General features: G+C 37.4%; 1 protein-coding gene across 3 annotated transcripts in view; it reads left to right on the top strand.

The window, feature by feature from the left end:
• The first annotated feature begins 803 nt into the window (after window positions 1-803).
• The window catches only part of LOC128248161 (uncharacterized), an 84927-nt gene continuing 63211 nt past the window's right edge, over window positions 804-22519 (top strand). The window contains exon 1 of one of the 3 annotated variants that reach the window (XM_089358167.1): window positions 804-1279. In XM_089358167.1, coding sequence (XP_089214293.1) covers window positions 1247-1279 — 33 coding nt within the window. In that variant the 5' untranslated portion in view covers window positions 804-1246. The remainder of the gene's footprint in view (window positions 1280-22519) is intronic. The other 2 variants (XM_089358172.1, XM_089358178.1) reach the window with 2 other exon arrangements.

The following is a 22519-nucleotide window of genomic DNA, read 5'->3' as shown; positions in this document are numbered from 1 at the left end:
CACATGGTTGGGAACCAAATCTCTCATCCACACAGCCACGCCTGCGCCTACACACACACACACACACACACACACACACACACAAACACACACACACACACACACACACACAAACACACACACACAAACACACACACACACACACACACATACACACACACATGCGTGCATGCATGTAGGCACTAGTGTGTATCTATATATAGTTGATCTAAAAAGGATTTTTTAATACTGTCTTGGTTGCTAATAAACAAAATATCTAGTTATATCTTTTCCATAGTAACACCTCCCGCATTATGAGATGTTCAGAAATTGTATTTTCGGTAATGAAGCACGAAGACTTCACTGCTATCATGTGTAACACGTTCAACTAGTCGTCTGCCACAACATTTCCTTATTGATTCTAAAGCAATGCTCATTGCGCTTCTCGACACCACCATCATCTCTGGAGACGATCGAATTCCTGCGTCACACCTCCTTCCTTTTTCTCTATCTGTGTGTCTTCTGCTCTTTCTTTCCATGTCTCTTCTCTTCTCTTCTCTGCTCTGCTCTCCTAACAACCTAACTCTCCGAACACTCTTTCTTACTCCTCTCTTTATGCGACTTTTTCTTCCATCATATAGCTCACCCTCTCTTTTTCTCTGTATGTCTTTCTAATTTCCCCTTTCTCTTTACGCCATCCATTGATTATCATTTTTTCATTATCGCTTGTCAGTCTCTTTCTCTCTCTCTCTCTGTTACTCTTAGTATTTATCTCTCACACCCCTCTATGATATTGTTTCGGTCTAACCCCGCTCTCACTTTCTTATTTCTAAATTTCCCCCTCCTTTCCCCTCCTATTCTCCTCCATTCTAGTAAAACTGCCAACCCTCATCCCTCTTTTCCTTTTTACATACTTGCATAAATATAAATCTATTATCTTTTCCTAACTCCTCCTCTTCTCTATCCCCCTGCCTCTCATTGTACCTCTAACTCTTCTGCTGTATTCCTACCTCTCTTTATTTCTATTCCTCTCTACCTTATTCACTACCTCTGCCTACCTCTAAAATCACTTTCTCCATCTCTCTCTGTCCTTCACACAACGATCGTTTTTCCGTCCACTGGTCTGTCCCAGATATCTATTGATCTGACTACAGTCGGGTTTATTCAGTATAAATCTTAACTTTGTTATCCCTGACCTTCATTCTAACGTCATAGAAAAAGACTACCCTCGCAATGGCACAAGGAAGAGTCATTTTGATAGCTGTTGATGGCAGCAGCGATTCCGAATATGCATTCAATTGTAAGTAAACTACTTTTAACGCATTCACTCTTCTTAATAAGTGTAATACATTTGCATATCCAAGCAACAGAGGTTAGATGTTTTTACATCACAGAAGCTTATTCTATTTTCGGCGTTTGTACCATGCAGTAAAAATAAGCACCCGGTGAGCTGGAATCCTGTCTCTATATCTTATACATATTTCACTTTACTTAAACTGCTGAGCTGATGCTTTGAAGAAGGTATGGACGACAGATAACCATATTTATACATTTTTTAATAAATCAAGGCTGTCTCCAAGCTATAATAAATTACTGTCATTATTACTAATAGGTTCCTTTAAGTTACTGACAAACCAAAATCGCAACACGGTTTCGATTTTCAGTTGCAGTTTCTTCTCTATACTTACATTGAGCCTGTCATGAATGTTACACAGTCGCACTTTCTCTAGGCTTATATAATTTATTCCTGAGTGGGCAAGTCCTCAAGAAATCAACTTCAAGAGAAACAACCTTGTTTCGATTCCCTGTCAGAAACGTTTTAATTTTTAATCTTTTTTTTTATGTAGTTAGTGCTTTTGATAAAGGGCATGGACTGCCAAACTTTTAATTTTCTCAATTTAAGAATTAGTTATCTTGCTTACGTAACAAACAGTTTAATTACAGACAACTGTCGTTAAGAAACTTAATCAGTGATCATATTTCGGATATCAGGTATACTTTTTTACGATTAAAGTTGTTATTCCCAGTGGTATATACATTAACGCCACGCATTCTTATACATCGGTCTTAATACGAAATAAAAATCCTAATATATATAACATATGTACATACATACGCGCATACATACTCGCACACGTACACACATACATATAATTTTGGGACTAAAATTGAAGTGTGGTATATCTATCTATCTGTCTATCTGTTCACCCCCCCTCTCTCTCTCTCTCTCTCTATATATATATATATATATATGTATATAAGTAATAGATAAGAATATGTCAAAAAGGCGTATAATATAGAGACAATTTGTGCTGAGAGCGAACCAGCTGGTAGAAAAATTCAAATACAAACGATGGGAGACAGAATCCAGGTGGTTGTTAATGGCATCAAAACATTTATAAAGTAGTTATACAGAAATGAATATACATATATACGTACATATACATACGCGCGCGCTCATACGCACACACACACAAGCGCACGCACATTCACACGTATGTATGTATATGTATACATATATACATGCGTACATATACATGCGCACGCACACACACACATATGCATATATGGATGTATGTATGTGTGTGCAATGTATGCGTGTGTGTGTGTGTTGGCTGTCCTCTCATGGAATTAATATGACCATCACTAGCAATTAGAAAATAAGCTAGCAAAACCTGTATGAAATTTAAGTCGAGAACAGTTTGTAGAATACCACATTTTCTCATTATTTAAGCCAGGGACCCTAAAATAAAGCTGAAAACCAATCTGGAATTTCAAAGTCCCTGTGCAGTGGGCAACCAAGTTATCCCTACTTTTGAGAAGTACTGGTTCTTTGTCTTGCTGGGACTCTGGCAACCTTCTTCACCACATTTAAACCCAACAAGTTTGCTGACATACCAACCATACAAAACCTTGCTCTGTATTACTATATATAATATGTATGTGTGTATGTATGTATTTATGTATGTATATGGGTGAATATGTGTATATGAAGGTGAATATATATACGTGTATGTGTACGTAAGTAGATGAGTATGTATATATATACGGCTTTTGAATGTTGTTTTCACTGTCCATTTTTTCCTGTCTTGGTTTGTGTTTGCCACCTTGGAATCCTCTGTGTAGTGGGTTGATCCACTACTCAGGAAGAGACTATTCTAGAGTACGTTCTGTCTTGTCTTCGAAACGTCTAGATAGAATAGAGACAGCTGATGAAGGGATATTCCAAGTGGCTTTCCGTTTTCCTATGTGTTCGTTCCGTTGTCTGTAGTTTATTGTTCTAACGTCCTGTACTCTGATATGCATGTATATACACATGTAGATGTAAGTATGTACATATATGTGTGTATACATGTATATATATTCTTTGTATTATTATATATATATATATATATATGATTAGGTATAATACATAACGCTAGGGAATTTGAATGGGTTAACAGGAATGGGACCCTACATAACTGAACACTTCCCAGACTGTTTTTCATCTGAAGATAGGCCTTTGTGCCTGCAATATAAAGGTTTTATAAAACTTTCCACATTGATGGAAGCTTTTTATTTTCTCTCTTTTTACCTTACACACACACACACACACACACACACACACACACACACACACACACACACACACACACACACACACACACACACATATATATATAAAATCAAAATAGGATAAAAATCTTTTACAAGAATTTTATCAGGAAGCTAGTGTGTAAAAAAATTCGTAAGCGAAATTTCTATTCCCAAGAATATACTTATTCGTTTATATATATATAAAGGGCATTACTACAGAATAATGCCACACACTAGACTTCCCAAATAAATACATTTTGAACTAAAATGTGTTTATTTGGGAAGTCTAGTGTATGACATTATTCTGTAGTAATGCCCTTTATATATATATATATATATATATATACATATATATATATATATATATATATATATATAAGTTCAAAAAAACAATAACAAAAAAACAACAAAGTGAGGATGTGATACGGATAGTGTTATTGGACGCTCGGGAAAGGAAGGATATATATATATATATATATATATATATATGTATATATATATATATATACCTGTATGCAAGGCTGTTTCAGCAGCATTATAATCCCACAGGCTGACAAGAGACACCATACATAGATTAGAATTGGTCCCCTAGACTTGTGAGGTCCCTTGGGCAAATGCTTAGTGTCCTACTATCTTTAGATGGCACTATGTGCATGTGTATACAGGTATATGTATGTTTGTATGTATGTCATTTTTCAGTTTGATGTCAAGATTTCTTGCCAATAATGTATGAAAAAAAATAGAAACACACTGAAACATGATTAACATCTATTAAAGAAATCACTAGTAAATTTAAATTAACTAATCATTCAATAAGCAATTTTATCAAGTAAATAAATTCTACTACATTTTAATCAAGTAAACAAATAAAATAAGAAAATAAAATCTAGAGTATTCTCATATGATACCATCAGCACAATAATATGTTAAACAAGCTTAAAGGTTCATTACTTACACGTTGTGTGTGTATAAATATGTGTGTGTGTGTGCATGTGCATGCATTTTTGCATGTATAAGTTTCTCTGAAACAAATTATTATGCATATCTATGTATATGTATGTATGTATGTATGTATGTATGTATGTATATGCATATATGTGTGTGTATTTATACATATACATGTGTATATATATATATATATATATATATATATATATATATATGTATATATGTGTATCTATATATATACACATATGTGTATATATAGACACTCTATATATACACATATGTGTATATATAGACACTCTATACTCTTTGTAGACATTAGACCTGTGGATAGACCTCTAGCTTGCCAGCTTCTGGCAAACTGTTCTATCCATGCAGGCACAGAAAGTGGACATTAAATGATAATGACGATGATGATGATGATGATGATGATGATGCGTGTAGATATATTAATTTGAGTGTGCCTGTAACATTTAATCTATGTATTAACATATGGTTCTAGCTGTAAAATTCTACCTCAGAGAAACATCTTTAAAACACAGTCTCCTACAAGAAGTTTCTCTGACCCAAAGTATTACAGATAGAATTGTTCTATAGTTAGTATATACATTATAAATGTGATACATATCCTCTTGTTAATGTAATGTTATTTCAAGTGCATATATTGATTTATGTATTATTAAATACATGCATATATGTATGTATGCGTGGGTGTTTATAAGTGTGTGTGTCTGTGTGTATGTGCATATATGTATTTTTCCTGCCTGCTTATTGAACCCTTATGGTTTATTTGGAACAAATAAAGTTCCCAAATGAATCTTCATCAACATTTCAAGTTTACTGTAGACCCATCATCTGGAGCTGGGATGGTATTGATTTCCGTACTGCCTCTTTTAAAGTGGGTGGCTTATGTTTATAAACACTTTCTCAGAATTTACCTACCTACCTAACTACCTGCCAGCCTGCCTACCTGCCTACCTACCTACCTACCTACCTACCTACCTGCCTACTTACATACCTACCTGCCTGCCTGTCTGTCTGTCTATCTGTCTGTCTCTCTATCTATCTAGCAATCTATCTATCTATCTATCTATCTATCTATCTATCTATCTATCTATCTATCTATCTTTGTCTATCTCTCTATATGTAGACAAAGACATACATACATACATACATACATGCATATATATATATCTATATCTATCTATATATTTATATGTATGTATGTATATGCATATATGCTAATGTTGGTTTGTTTACATCCTGTAACTTAGTAGTTCAGCAAAAGACTCCAATAGAATAATTACTAGATTTTGAAAAGAAAATGTGATACTGGAGTCAATCCATTGAACTAAAAGTTCTTCAAAGCCATGCCCCAGAATAGCCACAGTCTAATGACTGAAACAAGTGAAGAATAAAAGATTATATATATATATATATATATATATATATATATATATATATATATATATATATATGGGATAGAGGAGTGGCTGGTAAGAGCTGTACAAGCCCTGTACAGGGATGCTGTCAGTAAGGTGAGGGTTGGCAACAAGTGTAGTGAAGAAATCCGAGTAGAATTAGGGGTCCACAGTCCTCAGCCTCCTCTTATTCATTATAGTCCTCCAGGCAATAACAGAAGAATTCAAGGCAGGTTGCCCCTGGGAGCTCTTCTATGCTGATGACCTTGCTCTAATAGCCAAGTCACTGCCAGAACTGGAGACAAAGTTTAGGGTGTGGAAGCAAGGTCTAGAATCGAAAGGCCTTAGAGTCAGTCTAGCAAAAACCAAAGTGTTAGTAAGTAGGAAGGCTGTCAAATCACAACCCACTTCAGGTAGATGGCCCTGCTTGATCTGTAGAAAAGGTGTAGGTAGAAACTCCATACGATGTACCAGAAACTCCATATGATGTATGGGCACATAAAAGGTGCAGCAATATCAAGGGAAGGTTAACTGGGAAAATAGTTTTCATGCGTGGCAGATGCACTGGGGCAATAAACACTGAAGATGTACAGAAAACAGATTCCATCACATGCCAGGGGGAGAAACTAGAAGTAGTTAATAGCCTCTGCTACCTAGGCAACCAAGTCTGTAGTAGGGGCAGTTGCTCTGAGAGTGTAGCAACTAGAGTAAGAATAACCTGGGTAAATTTCAGGGAGCTCCTACCTCTGCTGGCAACTAAGGGCCTCTCACTCAGGGTGAAAGGTAGACTGTATGATGCATGTGTGCAAACTGCCATGCTACACAGCAGTGGAACATGGGCCATGAATGTTGAGGACATGAATAGGCTTGAAAGACATGAAGCTAGTATGATCAGCTGGATGTGTAATGTCAGTGTGCATACATGACAGAATATAAGTGCCCTGAGAGAAAACTTGGGCTAAAGAAGCAGCAAATGTGGTGTGCAAGAGAGGTGACTGCATTGGTATGGTCATGTGTTACATATGGATGAGGACAGTTGCGTGAGGAAGTGTCATTCCCTAACTGTAGAAGGAACCTGTAGAAGAGGTAGACCCTGGAAGACATGGGATGAGGTGGTGAAGCATAACCTTCGAACATTGGGCCTCACAGAGGCAATGACAGGAGACCAAGACCTTTGGAGAGATGCTGTGATTGAGAAGACCTGGCAATTAGAGTGAGATCGCAGCCACACATGTCTGGCCTTGGTAAGAATACCCCTGTTGTGTCGGGCGATACATATGCTTGAGAAGACCTGTTGAATCAAATAAAGCCAATATCGTAGCTGGGGTCAGTGCCCCTAACTGGCTCCCATGCCAGTGGCATGTAAAAAGCACCATCCGAATGTGGTCAATGCCAAGTCTGCCTGACTGGCTTCCGTGCCAGTGGCACATAAAAAGCACCAACCAAAAGTGGCCGATGCCAGTACCCCTAGACTGGCGCCTGTGCCAGTGGCACGTAAAAAGCACAATCTGAACATGGTCAATGCTAGGTCTGCCTGACTGGCTCCTGTGCTGGTGGCACATAAAAGGCACCATCTGAATGTGGTTGATGCCAGTACTCCCTGACTGGCACATGTGCCAGTGGCACATAAAAAGCACTTCTGAACGGGATTGTTGCCAGGCCCGCTTGACTGGCTCCTGTGCCGGTGGCACGTAAAAAGCACCCACTACACTCTCAGAGTGGTTGGTGTTAAGAAGGATATCCAGCTGTTGGAGCCTGGTGCAGCCGCTGGCTCTCCAGACCTCAGTCAAACCATCCAACTCATGCCAGCATGGAAAACGGTCGTTAAACGATGATGATGATGATGATGACGACGATAAACTACATCAAGTACAGGACATCACCAATGAGTGAAAATTACATAGACACAAGTGATGAGTACAGGACGAATTACAAAAAAAATACACAATAAGAACAGGACATCACGAATGAGTGAAAAATACGTAAACACATAATAAGAGACAAGTACAGGACAAAATACCAAAAAGTCTCATCCCTCCTCAGTTGTTGACTGTTAATTACTTCCTATTTGGAGCTTTCTATGACAATACAGGAAAACTTTATAAAACAGCAGCATCGAGAAATTTTAAAAATATAAAATTTCTGGAGAGTTAGAACTTTGAACAAACGATCAATGGTAGAGTAGACGTACAGTGTAAACAATTGATGAAGCCAAACATTAAGGGCTGTTAGGCCAAAACACATTGTAATGGGTAACACCTGGGAGAAATTTTGAAAGGATATAGAATAAATACCAGAGAAAAAATAGTGGAAGAGAAAAAGAGAGAGAAAAAATGTTGGGAGGCAAGAAAAATATGATATAAATATCATCATCATCATCATCGTTTAACGTTTGCTTTCCATGCTAGCATGAGTTGGACGATTTGACTGAGGACTGACAAGTCAAAAAGCTGCACCGGGCTCCAATCTGATTTGGCAGAGTTTCTACAACTGGATGCCCTTCCTAACGCCAACCACTCCGAGAGTGTAGTGGGTGCTTTTATGTGCCACTAGCACGAGGGCCAGTCACACGGTACTAGCAACGGCCATGCTCCAAAAGGTGTTTTTTATGTGCTACCTGCACGGGAGCCAGTCCAGCGGCACTGGCAGCAACCTCACTCGATTGTAGTGAATCTTGCAAGCATGAAGTGGATTCAATCCACGATAGCCAAATTTAAATTAACAGTTCAACACAACTTTTCTCACGGTGGAACAATGGATTTTTCTGCGACAGCAGTTTTACATTTATCAGATGCCTTTAGCTAGGCTGAAATAATGTCTTCACCACTTGACCCTTATAACCTCTTCTACTTCACTAAAAGCTAGAATAGAGATATCACAGTACCACCAACGAAGCCCATTGTTCTCAATGATATGTCTATCCTTCTGGATAGTTATAAAAGCAAGAACCTGCAAGCAAAAGACAGTTAGTCACTTGGTGACGACTCAACGAGTTAGTCACTTTGGTGACAACTCAGGGTGTACGAAGTCTGACTGACCGGCTAGAACAACTATGGTATCTCACCAACAAAGCAGTTGTTTCGTCCCATACTTTCTCACTCGTACTAGCTCTAATTCTGTTTTCTTACAACATCATTCTATCTCTCTCTTTATAATTACTACTAAACAATGATGAGAACACCAACACAAACTATACATCTATCTTTATTTTGCATGCTTTGGGATTTTTTTTATCACCTTCCTGTCGAGGCAAGGTATTGTATAGTGTAACGGTAAAAATAAATATTTTCTTAAAACTTCATGCATTGTTCATCTTTCACATCCTACAAAATGCTGTTATAATAAATCCTTATCGTTACAACTGATGACTCCGATATTTCATATTATTTATTGCGTACCTAATCAATCTTAACCATCACAATTAAATTTCAACTGATACACAAATAATCCTTCATCCATTACATATATGTGTATGTGCTCTTTCTCACTCTCTCACTCTCATTCTCTCTCCCTCTCAATGAGGTAACTATATATCTCCTCTATAACACGACACCTGTTTCTGTCCCTCTGTCCTACTCTAAACTTTCATCACCTGGCATAAAGCAACCTCTTTCAATAACACCCCTTTCTCAAAGGATCCTTGGTGGCCATGTAAAAAGCACCCAGTCCACTCTGGAAAATAGTTGGCATTAGGATTCCTGATGGGCCAGGGGATTTCACTGTCTTCCTCATTGCGGGAACCAAAACCATAGCCTCCATGTACGCCATGGAATCTCCCTCAACATGTCCATTGAAGTTACCATCCACAAGAGAAGGTCCCTGTCATTCGTCAACAAGGTAGTCTGCAAGAGTGTGTCATAAAATCAGTCTTTCTGTCCATCAGGTAGCCCCGGTTGAGGGGCAGAGGCCAAGATAATGGTTGCTAACCCATGATGTAGCACTAATCTAATCTTAAGTATTCTATCGCAGATTCTGACTACCTCGATTACCTTATCAGCCCATTTCTCCCACTGTGGTAAGTTGGCATGTGTCTTCTGCTATAGCCTTAGATCAACCAAAGCCTTGTGAGTGGATTTGGTAGACAGAAACTGAAAGAAATCTATCGTATATATATATATATATATATATATATATATATATATATGTATATATGTATATATGTAAGTGTATGTGTTTCTCCCTCATCACTGCTTGACAACTGGTGTTGGGTTATTTAAATCACCATAACTTACTGGTTTGACAAGAAGACACTGATAGAATAAGTACCAGGCTTATCAAATTTAAAAAAAAGCACTGGGGTCGATTCATTCGAAGAAAAATTCTTCAAGGCAGTGTTTCATATTTTTTTTTGCCCACTCAGTTGTATCTATCAACCTATCTTTCTGTGTTTATATATATAATACACACACACATACATGCACATACACACATACATATATACATGTATGTATATGTGCATATATATCTTTTATATAAAAGTCAATGTCTTAATGTGTGTTCATGTGAAAACTACTGCACCGATCCTAATGAAATTTGGAACACAAAATCCAAGCCTAGGGAGAAGGGTAATGTCATATATTTCATACAATTTCATGGCCCAAAATTACTAAATGGATCCTTATGATATTTGGGACTTACATTCAATGCATAAGGGCAGGTATAATGCAGTATGTTTGGTTTGAATTTGAGATGGCTTAAAGGGGGCAGAACCCCCATGAAAATTCATATATTTTCGATGTTGATGACACTTCAACCATGGGTAATTGACACACATCAAGAAGTATTCCCAAAGTTTCTGCTTCTCAAATGTTAGTCATTTCTTATGATCCAAAACTAGGTCAAGAGTACTGAATGGATATTTATGAAATTTGGAAATAATATTCTATGCATAAGGACAGATGTAATGCAGTATATGTTTGAAAGTGAGGGGGCATAAATGAGGTCATAAACCCCATGAAAATTCATATATTTTTGCTGTTGATGAAATTTTAAACCATGGATATTAGAGACAGATGAAGTAATATTCCTAAAATTTCAACTTCTTATGAGTTAGTAAGACCCGTTAATGGGGGCAACCCCCACAATTTAGTCATTTTTCATAAGCCAAGATGAATACAATTGTAGTCTTGGAAGTTGTACAATCACCTGAGGATACAAGATGAGTGCTATTTGTAATTCAATGATACAACTGTGTAAGAGTTTGCCTTGAAATATATTTAGATTGTGATTTTTGCAATGTGATGCATAAATTGTCATGTAAAGGAGAAGCATCTTTGCCTCCACTGATTCAGTTGCAAAGTGTTATTTTGAGTAAAGTTATTTGGTTGCAGACCTCCTTTAAGTTTTTTTATTATCACTGGGTCAGAGATAGTCCCCAGATGGTAACATTGATTTCAAGGTCTTTCCAGATAAGTGATTGGTCATTCAAAAACATTTATGTTCGGTTACCTATCGGCATAGTGATCATTGGCAAACTCCAGAGGTGACACTTTCATTTCCCCTTAGCCCACACGTCACACAGTTGTTAATGTTTATTTGAGTTGGGTCACGCCCTTCCAATTGCTATAGATCCACAATGCATTTTATGGCTGTGCCGGTCACCTGTCTGGTGAGGAATCCTACAGTGGGGATTGCTTATTGAGATCATTTGCCTTTTGGTTTCCTGTAGCTTTGCTCTCTTTTACAAACCCAGTGAACTTTCATATATTTCCAATTTCAAAGAAATTTAAACAATAGATATAAGACACAAGTTAAAAAAGTTACCCAACAATTCAACTTCTCTGGTTGACTTTAAGACCACCCACTAATAGGGGCCTTAACTTACACATTTTAGAGCTCCATGTGCTCCATTTTTCAGGAGCAAAAATCTTTGAATAGGTTTTATAAGATTTGGATTTTGGGATCTAATCATAATGATGAATAGTATGGAATAAATATGTCATGATTAGAATTTTTGTTAGGATGGGTAAAGAGGGAAAGAACCCTCATTAAAATTCTTAATCTCCAATTTTGATGAAATTCATATCATAGATATTCCAGTTCATTAGAGAAAATATAAAAGAAAAGCCTAATTCTTCAATTCCATATGACACAGGCAACACTGGGTATCTCTGCTAGTATATATATGTATATATATATATATATATATATATATATATATATATATATATATATATACAGAGTTTGGGCAGAATAATGGAAACACCTTAAAATTTCGAACAAATTTATTTTAATATGAGGTTGGACTGCCTTTGGCAGTAATTACAGCTTGAATTCTATGAGGTATGGACTTGTACAAAGTTTAAATTGTTTTCAAAGGAATTTTTGTCCATTCTTCTGCTAAAACAGTCTCCAGTTCTTGTAGTGATGATGGTGGAGGATATTGACTCCTTACTTGTTTTTCTAAAATGCACCATAAATGTTCGATAATATTGAGATCTGGGTACTGTGGTGGCCAGATAAGATGTTCAACTTCACTAGAATGTTCCTTGTGCCATTCAGTAACAACTTTAGCTGTGTGAATTGGTGCATTATCATCCTGAAAGATTGCGTTTTCTTCCGGAAACAGTTCCGCAACCATAGGATGAATTTAATCAGATAAAATGCTTAAACAGTCTTGACTATTAATTCTGCCATGAAGGGAAACCATTGGACTGGCGGATTTCCAAGATATCCCCCCTCCCCGATCATCACAGATCCTCCTCCATGTTTAACAGTTGGAAGAAGGCAGTCTGGGTCAAATGCTTCTTTTGGCTGTCTCCACACATATACTCAGCCGGAAATAAGCTGACTCCACATGTATACTCAGTCAGAAATAAGGTAAAGGATGACTTGTCTGAGGAAATAACATTCTTCCACTGCTCCAGGGACCTATTGTGTAGGTTTTTACTCCACTCTAAATGCTTTGTAATGTTTGTTTTTGAAAGTAGTGGTTTTCTGATTGCAGCCTGCCTGTGAAATCTGTCCTCTCTGCCCTCCAACAAACAGTGTCCTCCACTGTCCATGACTTCGTCTCCTCCTCCTGTCTCCCCACCACCACCTCCAAACTTATTGTCTGCACCCATTGCATCCCCCCACAATTTACTTCCTCCCCAAAATCCGCAAACCCAACAACCCTGGCCACCCCATTGTTTCTGCCTGCAACTGCCCCACCGAGCTCATCTCCAGATATCTTGACCGTGTCCTAGCCCCCCCCCTTGTGGCTTCCCTCCCCTCTCACATCCATGACACCAATCATGCTCTTCGTCTGTTCAACTCTTTTCTCTTCCCTCTTGGCCTCTCTAAACTTCTCTTCACTCTTGACATCAAGAGCCTATACATGGTGATCCCTTACCATGAGGGGCTTCATGCACTCCAACACTACCTTGACCTCCAACCCAACCCCCAACCTGATGCATCCACACTTCTTTGTCTGGCCGAACTTGTTCTCTCCCTTAACTGCTTCTCATTCGTGGGTGATTTTTACCAGCAGATCACGGGAGTGGCCATGGGAATGAGAATGGGCCCCAACTATGCGAACCTGTTCGTTGGCTATGTTGAGGCCCAAATATTCTCAAGTTTCACTGGTCCCACTCCTGAACTATATGGTCATTATATTGACAACTGTATCGGTGCGACCTCACTCTCCTGCAAACAACTAGACTCCTTCCTCTCTTTTGTCCAATCCTTCCATCTTGCCCTCTACTTCTCCTGTGCCATTTCCGACACTTCCATCCCCTTTCTTGACATTTTGGTCAGCATTCATCACTCCACTCTCACCACCTCCATCCACTACAAACACACAGACTCACACTCCTACCTCAACTTCTCCTCCTCCCACCCTAAACACACCAAGCTCTCCATTCCTTATTCCCAATTCTTCCATCTGTGCAGGCTCTGCAGTCTCAACCATGACTTTGAGACTCAGTCTCAACTCATGGCTCACCTCTTCATCCTACATGGATATCCCCTCACCACTATCCACACCGCCCTTGCAAGTGCACGTTCCGTGGACCGTGCATCCCTGGTCTCGCACCATTTTCTCTCTACCGGTCACTCTTTACAACACCTGTATGTGTTCGGATTGTCCTTGCACATGGACCATCCGGACACCCATCTTTGCCGTGAACAGGAATTAATCTTCTCTCTTTTCTCCTTTGCACCACACAGGCTCAACTCTCCTCCCCTCTTCATCTAACCCCCTCCTCTCTCCTCTCTTCCTCTCACACCTATTTCCTCTCTTCACTCCTACCCACCTTCTCCCTTCCACCTTCTCCTTTCATTGTCACCCCATCCATCGTTACCCCACCTGTACACATTCCCACCCACCATCCCTATATATTCCACCCCACCCCACACCCCACCACCCCACCCCACCCACCCCACCCCACCCCACCCACCCCACCCCACTTTCCTTTTTTTAAAATTTCCCCTTCTTCCTAGCTCTCCTGTCTGACCACCTCTGTCCGGCCTTTTCTCTCTTTGCTTATTTCTGTGTTTTTTTTCTGTTGAAGAGTGTAGGCCCGAAATGTAAAAGACTTTCTCACTTCCTGAACGTTTAAGTAATACATCTGTTTGTTGTTTACACACCCGTCTTCATCTTTTGTTTTGTTTTTTGTAAATTCCAACTATATATATATATATTATCATCATCATCGTCATCATCATCATCGTCATCATCATCATCATCATCATCATCATCATCATTGTTTAACATCCGCTTTCCATGCTAGCATGGGTTGGACGATTTGACTGATATATATATATATATCATCATCATCATCATCATTTAACATCCATTTTCCATGTTGCACCGGTGCAAGTGGAACATAAAAGCACATATATATATATATATGTATATATACACACATATGCATATATGTATATGTATATATTATTTATGCTCATATATATATATATATATATATATGCATACTTATATGCAGTTAGACATGCATATAAAAATACACACACCTGCACACACACACACACACATGCATACACACACACATACACACGCACTCTCTCTCTCTCTCTCTCTCTCTCTCTCTCACACACACACATATCATCATTAAGTGGCCATTTTCCATGCTGGTGTAGATAAGATGGTTTGACTGGAGCTCGTAAGCTGGAGAGCTGCTCCAGGCCCCAGTCTTTTTTGGCTTGGTTTATTCCTAATGCCAACTACTCAACAGAGTGTACATGTCGCCAGCACAGGTGCCTCTCACACATCACTGGCATGGGTGCCTTTCATGTGTCACCAGCATTGTTACTGGGGCCAAGCTGTATTGGCGTTTCCCTTGCCTTTGGATAACATTGGTGGTGTGGAGAGAGAAAGCTGTTATGCATGAGAAACTGTTGATCTTCCATAAACAACCTTGCCTGGACTTGTGCTTCAGAGCAGAACTTTCTAGGTGCAATGCCATTGTCATGCATGATCGATGGGGGTCTTTACCTTTTTTTATATCTATATATTATTTATGTAAACACATATATGTATACATTTACATGTGTATGTCCATGACTATTCTCATCTTTAGAAAATAAGCTTGTCCTTTTCTTTGATATCAATTAATATCAATTTTGGAGAATTTTTGATTTGTGAAATTACCTCCCTTTCTCATCTGAAGCTGTTTTCAACTGCCATTTCGTAATTGTAATACATCATCTGGTGACAGAAATGACAGAAATAATTTGAACAGATCTAGAACTTGTGTTGTATGGTATTTGATGTAGCTGTATTTGTTTATATGTATATGCCTCTGTGTGTGTGTGTGTATGTGCGTGTGAGTGTCCGTCCCTCTCAGACATGCCCTCAGCTGCTCAGATAGCTAACCTTGCTAGTTATGCAGATGGTACAAAAGTCTGTCAGAGGATAAAGAACCATGGAGATGTCACTCAACTTCTACATGAATTGGACACAATTTACAGGTGGAATGGGGTGCCACTGCATTGTATCAAAAATCTCAACATTGCCATCAGGATACAGAACCAGATACTGCAACAGCTTGAGTTTCAAGGGCTTATAGCTCTCTTCAATATCCTCCTCAAAAGCCTGAGGTGGATGTAGGCATCTGCAAAACAAAACAAGATCTTCTGTCAAGAGTTCAGGATGAACCTACCTCATGGTAAGAAATGCAGATGAGGGCAGCAACACCAAACTCCCTCATTCATCAAATGCCACATATCAGAGGAAGTTTCAAGTAGTGAAAGTGTAGTAAAGCTAATGGCAGAGCCCCAGCATGGCCACAGCTCTCGAGCTGAAACTAGTAAAGAAAAATATGTATATAGAAAATTATTAATGGGTTAATAATTTGTAGTATTCCCCAGACCTTTACTAGGTCACTCTTTCATCAATGCTCTTGTAGCCCTGATGGTAAATAATTATGTGCACTTGGGCTTCTAGACTACTTGTCTAAGCCATGTTTTCTTTCCTTTCCCTTTGTCCTTTTGTTTATATTATATGCTCTTGTTTTTCACTCTGATGAAGATCTGTTGCCTTAATTCGAATGCCCTATGAAGATGAAGAATTTTATTCTCGCATTTATGTATAGACTGCATTCTGGCAATCTGATTAGAAACAGCTGTAAGATTTGTTATATCATGCTTTGTATTAATAAATAAGCTATAAATGTGGTCCAATCGATATGTGGGTTAATTTATGTTTTTTTCCATTTTCTAATTATATATATATATATATAGAGAGAGAGAGTGTTTGAAGTGGTGTACAGATATTGTACATTGAGAAAAAGGAGGCAGTCAGAATTTTGGATAATTCTTTATTAACGCTTTTGTTCATTTAACCAATGAAGACAAAAATTAAAGCCAGAGTTTGGTTTTAATTTTTGTCTTCAAGAGTCTTGGTTAAAGCCCAAGTGTGTGTGTATATATATATATATATATATATAGAGAGAGAGAGAGAGAGAGAGAGAGAGAGGGAGAGAGAGAGAGAGAGAGAGGGAGAGGGAGAGAGAGAGAGGGAGAGAGAGAGAGAGAGAGAGAGAGAGAGAGAAAGAGAGGGAGAGAGAGAGAGAGAGATAGGCAGGTAGAGAGACATGTATGAAAAGTGCCAATGTACAAAACTTTCAACTTTTGAGTCACTCTGTAACTTCAGCCGATTGTTAATAAAAATGTATATGTAATATTGTTTTGAGCTATTTTACTGTTTGCATCATCAAACTTATATAAATAGAACAGTGGTTCCCAACCTGGGGTCTGCAGGCTCCTGGTGATCCACAAAGGTAGTACTGGGGGTCTGTGAACTAAATTCAAAATTTCATATATATATATGACCGCAGCCACTTGGCTGAAACACATAAATAAATATATATATATATATATATATACATAAAGATAAGCGTATTAAAAGGGGTATGTAGGAAAACTCATTCAAATAAAAGGGTTGGGAACCACTGAACTAGAATGTACATACACATACATAAGTATATATTATGTATGTAGGGTAAAGTCCAAGCTGTTCTTCTCTTGAAGAACATCTGCTTATTTCAGTATTACAATATAGTATGTAGTTGTAGCTGTTGTATTGATGTGAGGTACATATTAGAGTTGAAAATTCTAGAAATATAATTTTCAGAGTTGTTATATAACAAAATAAGGTGGTGAGCTGGCAGAATCGTTACCATGCTGGGCGAAATGCTTCGAGGCATTTTGTTCATCTTCCACATTCTGAGTTCAAATTCTGCTGAGGTCAATTTTGCCTTTCATCCTTTTGGAGTTGACAGATTAAGCACCAGTGAAACACTGGGATTGATGTAATCGACTAGTCCACACCACCCAAATTTCAGGCCTTGTGCCTTTAGTAGAAAGGATGATATATCAAAATAGGAAGGTTGAAGAAATTTTGGTATCAGTTATTCACTATTGCACATGCCTCATTTGCTTGTAGGAATTACATAGTTGTACATGTTGGATAAATGTGTAAGAAATTTCTATTAAAAATTCTTCAGACAGAGAATCAAATAATACTAATTACATATTTGATTCTCTGTCTTATGAATTTCTAATAGGAAATTTCTTACATGTTTATCTGATATGTATGGCTTTGTGATTCCTATTAGCAAAGAAACATGTATAATAATGAATAAATAATACCAGATCTTCCACATTCCTGTTTTGTTATACATGCTGGTGCCATGTAAAAAGCAGTCAGTCCACTCTGTAGGGTGGTTGACGTTAGGAAGAGCATCCAGCTGTAAAAACCATGCCAAAACATACTGATGCCTGGTGCAATCTTCTACCTAACCAACTCCTGTCAAACCGTCCAACCCATGCCTGCATGAAAAGCGGACATTAGCTGATGATGATGATATATACCCATGCCAGCATGGAAGACGGACGTTAAACGATGATGATGATATATGTATATATATTGTCATATATTTGTCATATATGCATATCTCTCACATAGAAGCATATATATGCTCATGTGTGTGTGTGTGTATGTGTGTGATTGCGCGCGCGCATAATATATTAATATATTAAACGTGTATTTTGCTTCTTGACCATATGAAGGGACGCTTGCTTTTATATTTAGTTACAAAGCTTCTCGGGTGTCAAGGACTTTGCCGAGCGACTCAAGGATGTTTCAAGGATAGAGGTTGTCAATTACGGCAGTGTCTATTTTCCGCATCATAGTTTCTCCATTCTGTCATTCTCTTCAACAGCTGTTCTGTTCAACCGCTGATTTTTTTCCACGCTCTTTTGTTCCTTCTTCTTCAGTGTATACCGTGCGTACTTTCTTTCCTTTTTTTCTTTTTCCTTTTATCATTTCATTATATATAAACCCCCACACATAAAGTTTGGGGGTTTACACATGTCTTTGTAGTGTTCCCCTCATCCTTCACTCCTATGGCAATTACATGAAATCATCATTATTATTAATAATAATAGCTGGCAGAATCGTTAGCACGCCGGGCAAAATGCTTAGCGGTATTTCGTATGTCCTTACATTCTGAGTTCAAATTCCGCCGAGGTCAACTTTGCCTTTCATCCTTTCAGAGTCGATAAATTAAGTACCAGTTGAGTACTGGAGTCGATCTAATTGTTATTTGCACTAACGATACTTTTGTTGAAAGGCCACATGAAGTTAACTGCTATGTTTACGAGCCTGTATTTAAAAAAAAAAAAGAATGTTGCTAAATCTCGGTTATCAATAATAAGCTAGTTTTACATAATTATTCATAAAAAAAAAAAAAAACTGAAACAAAATGTGAAATACATTTCTAAATGATTGGAATCTGATAAGACCCACTGACATATAAGTCCCCACACTCATCTCAATTTCGGACAGGGAATATTAAACAAAATAAGTTTTCAATGATAACATTTAGCGTTTATTAATATAAAAGCATACTTAGGCTGTCGTAAAGTATGTTTATGCTGTAAAACTCCTTACATATAATTCCACCCTCCTTTTTTTTAAATTTTTTTTTTTACCAAAGCAATTGAGGTGCATATGATACATAATATTAGACAGCAAAATTTCTCCCAACCCATGTTTTTAATTGTCTGAGAAAAAATTTATTGTTTTTAGATTGCTTTTTTCCCCACTATATATATATAATTATTTTATGTAAAATGAAATATTGGTTTCAAATTTTGGCACAAAGCCAACAATTTTGAGTATGGGGTAGTCGGTTATATTGACTCCAGTGTTCAACTGGTACTTATTTTATCAACCTGAAAGGATGAAAGGTAAAGTCGACCTCGGCAAAATTTGGATTCAGAATGTAAAGACGGATATTTTGTCCAGCAATCTAACAATTCTGCCAGCTTTCTGTCTCATGTAAAACGAAATTTTACAAAACTAATTTATTAGATTATCTTCTCTTGCAGCAGTTGTGCAATATAGTGTGACACATATCAGGGTTTTTTTAATGACAGTTTAGGCCCTTAGAGTTATGATGTATATTATATAAGGCAACATATATATTGACTTGATTGTATACACATAATAGCTGTAACCTTGTATTTAAAGCACCTGTACAACTGTATGCAGTTAGTAAGCACCTACAAGCTTGTAAATAGCTCTAAGTGCTAAGTTCATATGTATAGTTGCTAATGCGTCTGGATTTACACACTTAGGTATCAGTGGGTTTACATATAAATATGAAAGACTTATCGAAAGATAGGTATTGCAAAATAAGTATACTACAAGCAGCCATTAAGTTTTAGAAGTCAATCACTTGGCAAAATATCTAGATTCTCACTTTGTTACTAAAATTGAAATCAATAGCAATTGATATTTTCTCTACTTTTCACCATTTTTCTTTTTGTCTGAGATACAAATCACATTTACAGTAAATGGAAAGGTAATTGATTTGAACCCCTCACGATATTCCTTGTACTTATTGATCCTGAAGTGATGAGGCACAGTGGGAAGAAAATCATTAGTCTGGTTGTGTGGCAGTTGAATTAATTCCAGTACTATGTACATATTAATTAACTAATGTTTGTAGAAACATTGACTCTTTATAGAAATTGTGTTTGCTTAGGATTGAAGTATAATAGGTATACTTTAAGAGAAAAAACTGTGTGATGTTGCAACTATTATTGCAACTATTATTGAGGGTGTTAACAATTTAAGTGAAATCAAATAACTCTTGCCGAGTATCATAACTGGACTGCAAACGTGCATTTATTGGAGCATAACTCTGGCACCTCTTATTCAAATATTCATGTTGATTTTATTTATTGGAACATAACTTAGCACCTCTTATTCAAATATTCATGTTGATTTTGTTTGATTTATAAAGATGCTAACTATAGAAGTAATGTTCATATAAGGTGGAAAGCTGGCAGAGTTATTTCTGCAGTGGATAAAATGCTTAGTGCATTTCTTCCAACTTTACCTTCTAAGTTCAAAAGGCACTGGGGTCAACTTTGCCTTTCATCATTTTGGAGGTTGATAAAAAAAAAAAAAAGCACCAGTTGAGCATTGGGTTGATGTAATCGATTCTCCCACATCACAATTGCTAGTCTTGTGCCAAAATTTGAAACCAATGTTCATATAATATCTACACAACTTCTGATTTCCTTTAGAGACAGACACTGTATATATTTACAGAAATACTGACTTACATATAAAGCTACAGTCTGTCTTTAGTGTTAGTGCCTATGTGTGTGTGTGTGTGTGTGTGTGTTTAAAAGAACGATACATTTTTTAATGACTTTTCTGAGAAGAGAGGCTTGAAATGTTTAGTTTTTATGGGTCAACTGATTTGCTGTCTACATTTATAACCCTTAGAGTTGCTGCTAGCTTAGTCAATAGGGAATTGGTCCTGCAGCCACAAGCATCTTAGTTTGTATATTACCACAGTCATTACCTTGTACCTATGACCAAGGCATTTAACTCTCAGTAGTTCAACCTTTCCTAACTGTAAATAAGCATCATAATGTGGTACAACCCAGTGCTCTAAGCACTAAGAGTATACTCTTCATTAACAAGTGCTTTCTTTATATGAAGTCTTGCATTCAGCTTCTTTTGTTGGTATAGTTCTAGAAGGGATGGCACTATTAGACACACATGCATCTTAAATACACTGCATGAAGCAAATATAAAATTCACCTCGTCTTTTATAGTCAAAATATAGTTGATTATATCAATTTTAATATATTACCTGTCTTAAGGCAGTGAGCTGGTAGAATCATTAGCATGCAGGGGAAATACTTGGTGGCATTTTATCTGACTTCACGTTCTGAGTTCAAATTCTGCTGATGTTGACTTTGCCTTTTATCCTTTCAGGGTCTATTTAATAAGTACCATTTATGCACTGGGATCAATATAATCAACTTGCCCCCTTCTCCGAAATTGCTGGCCTTGTGCCAAAATTTGAAATCAGTATAACCTGTCCTAATTTTATCAATCTCTGCAGAATGAAAGTTGAAGTTGGTCTCAATAGGATTTAAACTCAAAATATTAAGCTAGTAAGCCGGCTGAATTGTTAGCATGTCAGACAAAATGCTTAGTGGTATCTCTTTAATCCCTGAGTTCAAATCCTCCCAAGGTCATTTTTGCTTTTTCATCCTTTCAGGTGTCTGGATAATAATTCTTTTTATTATAATAAAAGGCCTGGAATTTAGAGGGAATGGGGTTTAGCTTATTACATTGACCCCAGTGCTCAACTGGTACTTATTTTATTGACCCCAAAAGGATGAAAGGTAAAGTCAACTTTAGTGGAATTTGAACTCAGAGTGTAAAGACAGATGAAATACTGTTAAGTATTTTCTCAGGTGTGCTAATGATTCTGCTAGTTTACCACTTTAGGTATCTGAATAATATAGAAAAGAAAGAAAAACAGAAACAGACAGACACATGTACACATAGACAGATAAACAGAAGGAGAGTCTAAATGGATACTTGACCTATGATACACACATTCATATACACAGATAGATAGATAGATAGATAGATAGATAGAGAACCTTTATGGACACTTGACCTGTGAGTAGTGACTGTACTGAATTATAGGTTGAGAACTGATTGGATATCTGTACTGCAAGGTGATTGTCTCTACTGAAATTTTATCTATCTGTATTCCATTTCTCCTTCTACTATGATTTCTAATATAGGCACAAAGTCACAAATGTTGGGGAAGGAT

The sequence above is a fragment of the Octopus bimaculoides genome, chromosome 1 (genome assembly GCF_046866305.1).
Source record: "Octopus bimaculoides isolate indiv1 chromosome 1, ASM4686630v1, whole genome shotgun sequence".
NCBI classification, from domain to species: Eukaryota; Metazoa; Mollusca; class Cephalopoda; order Octopoda; family Octopodidae; genus Octopus; species Octopus bimaculoides.
This window is presented reverse-complemented; position numbering and strand designations above follow the sequence as displayed.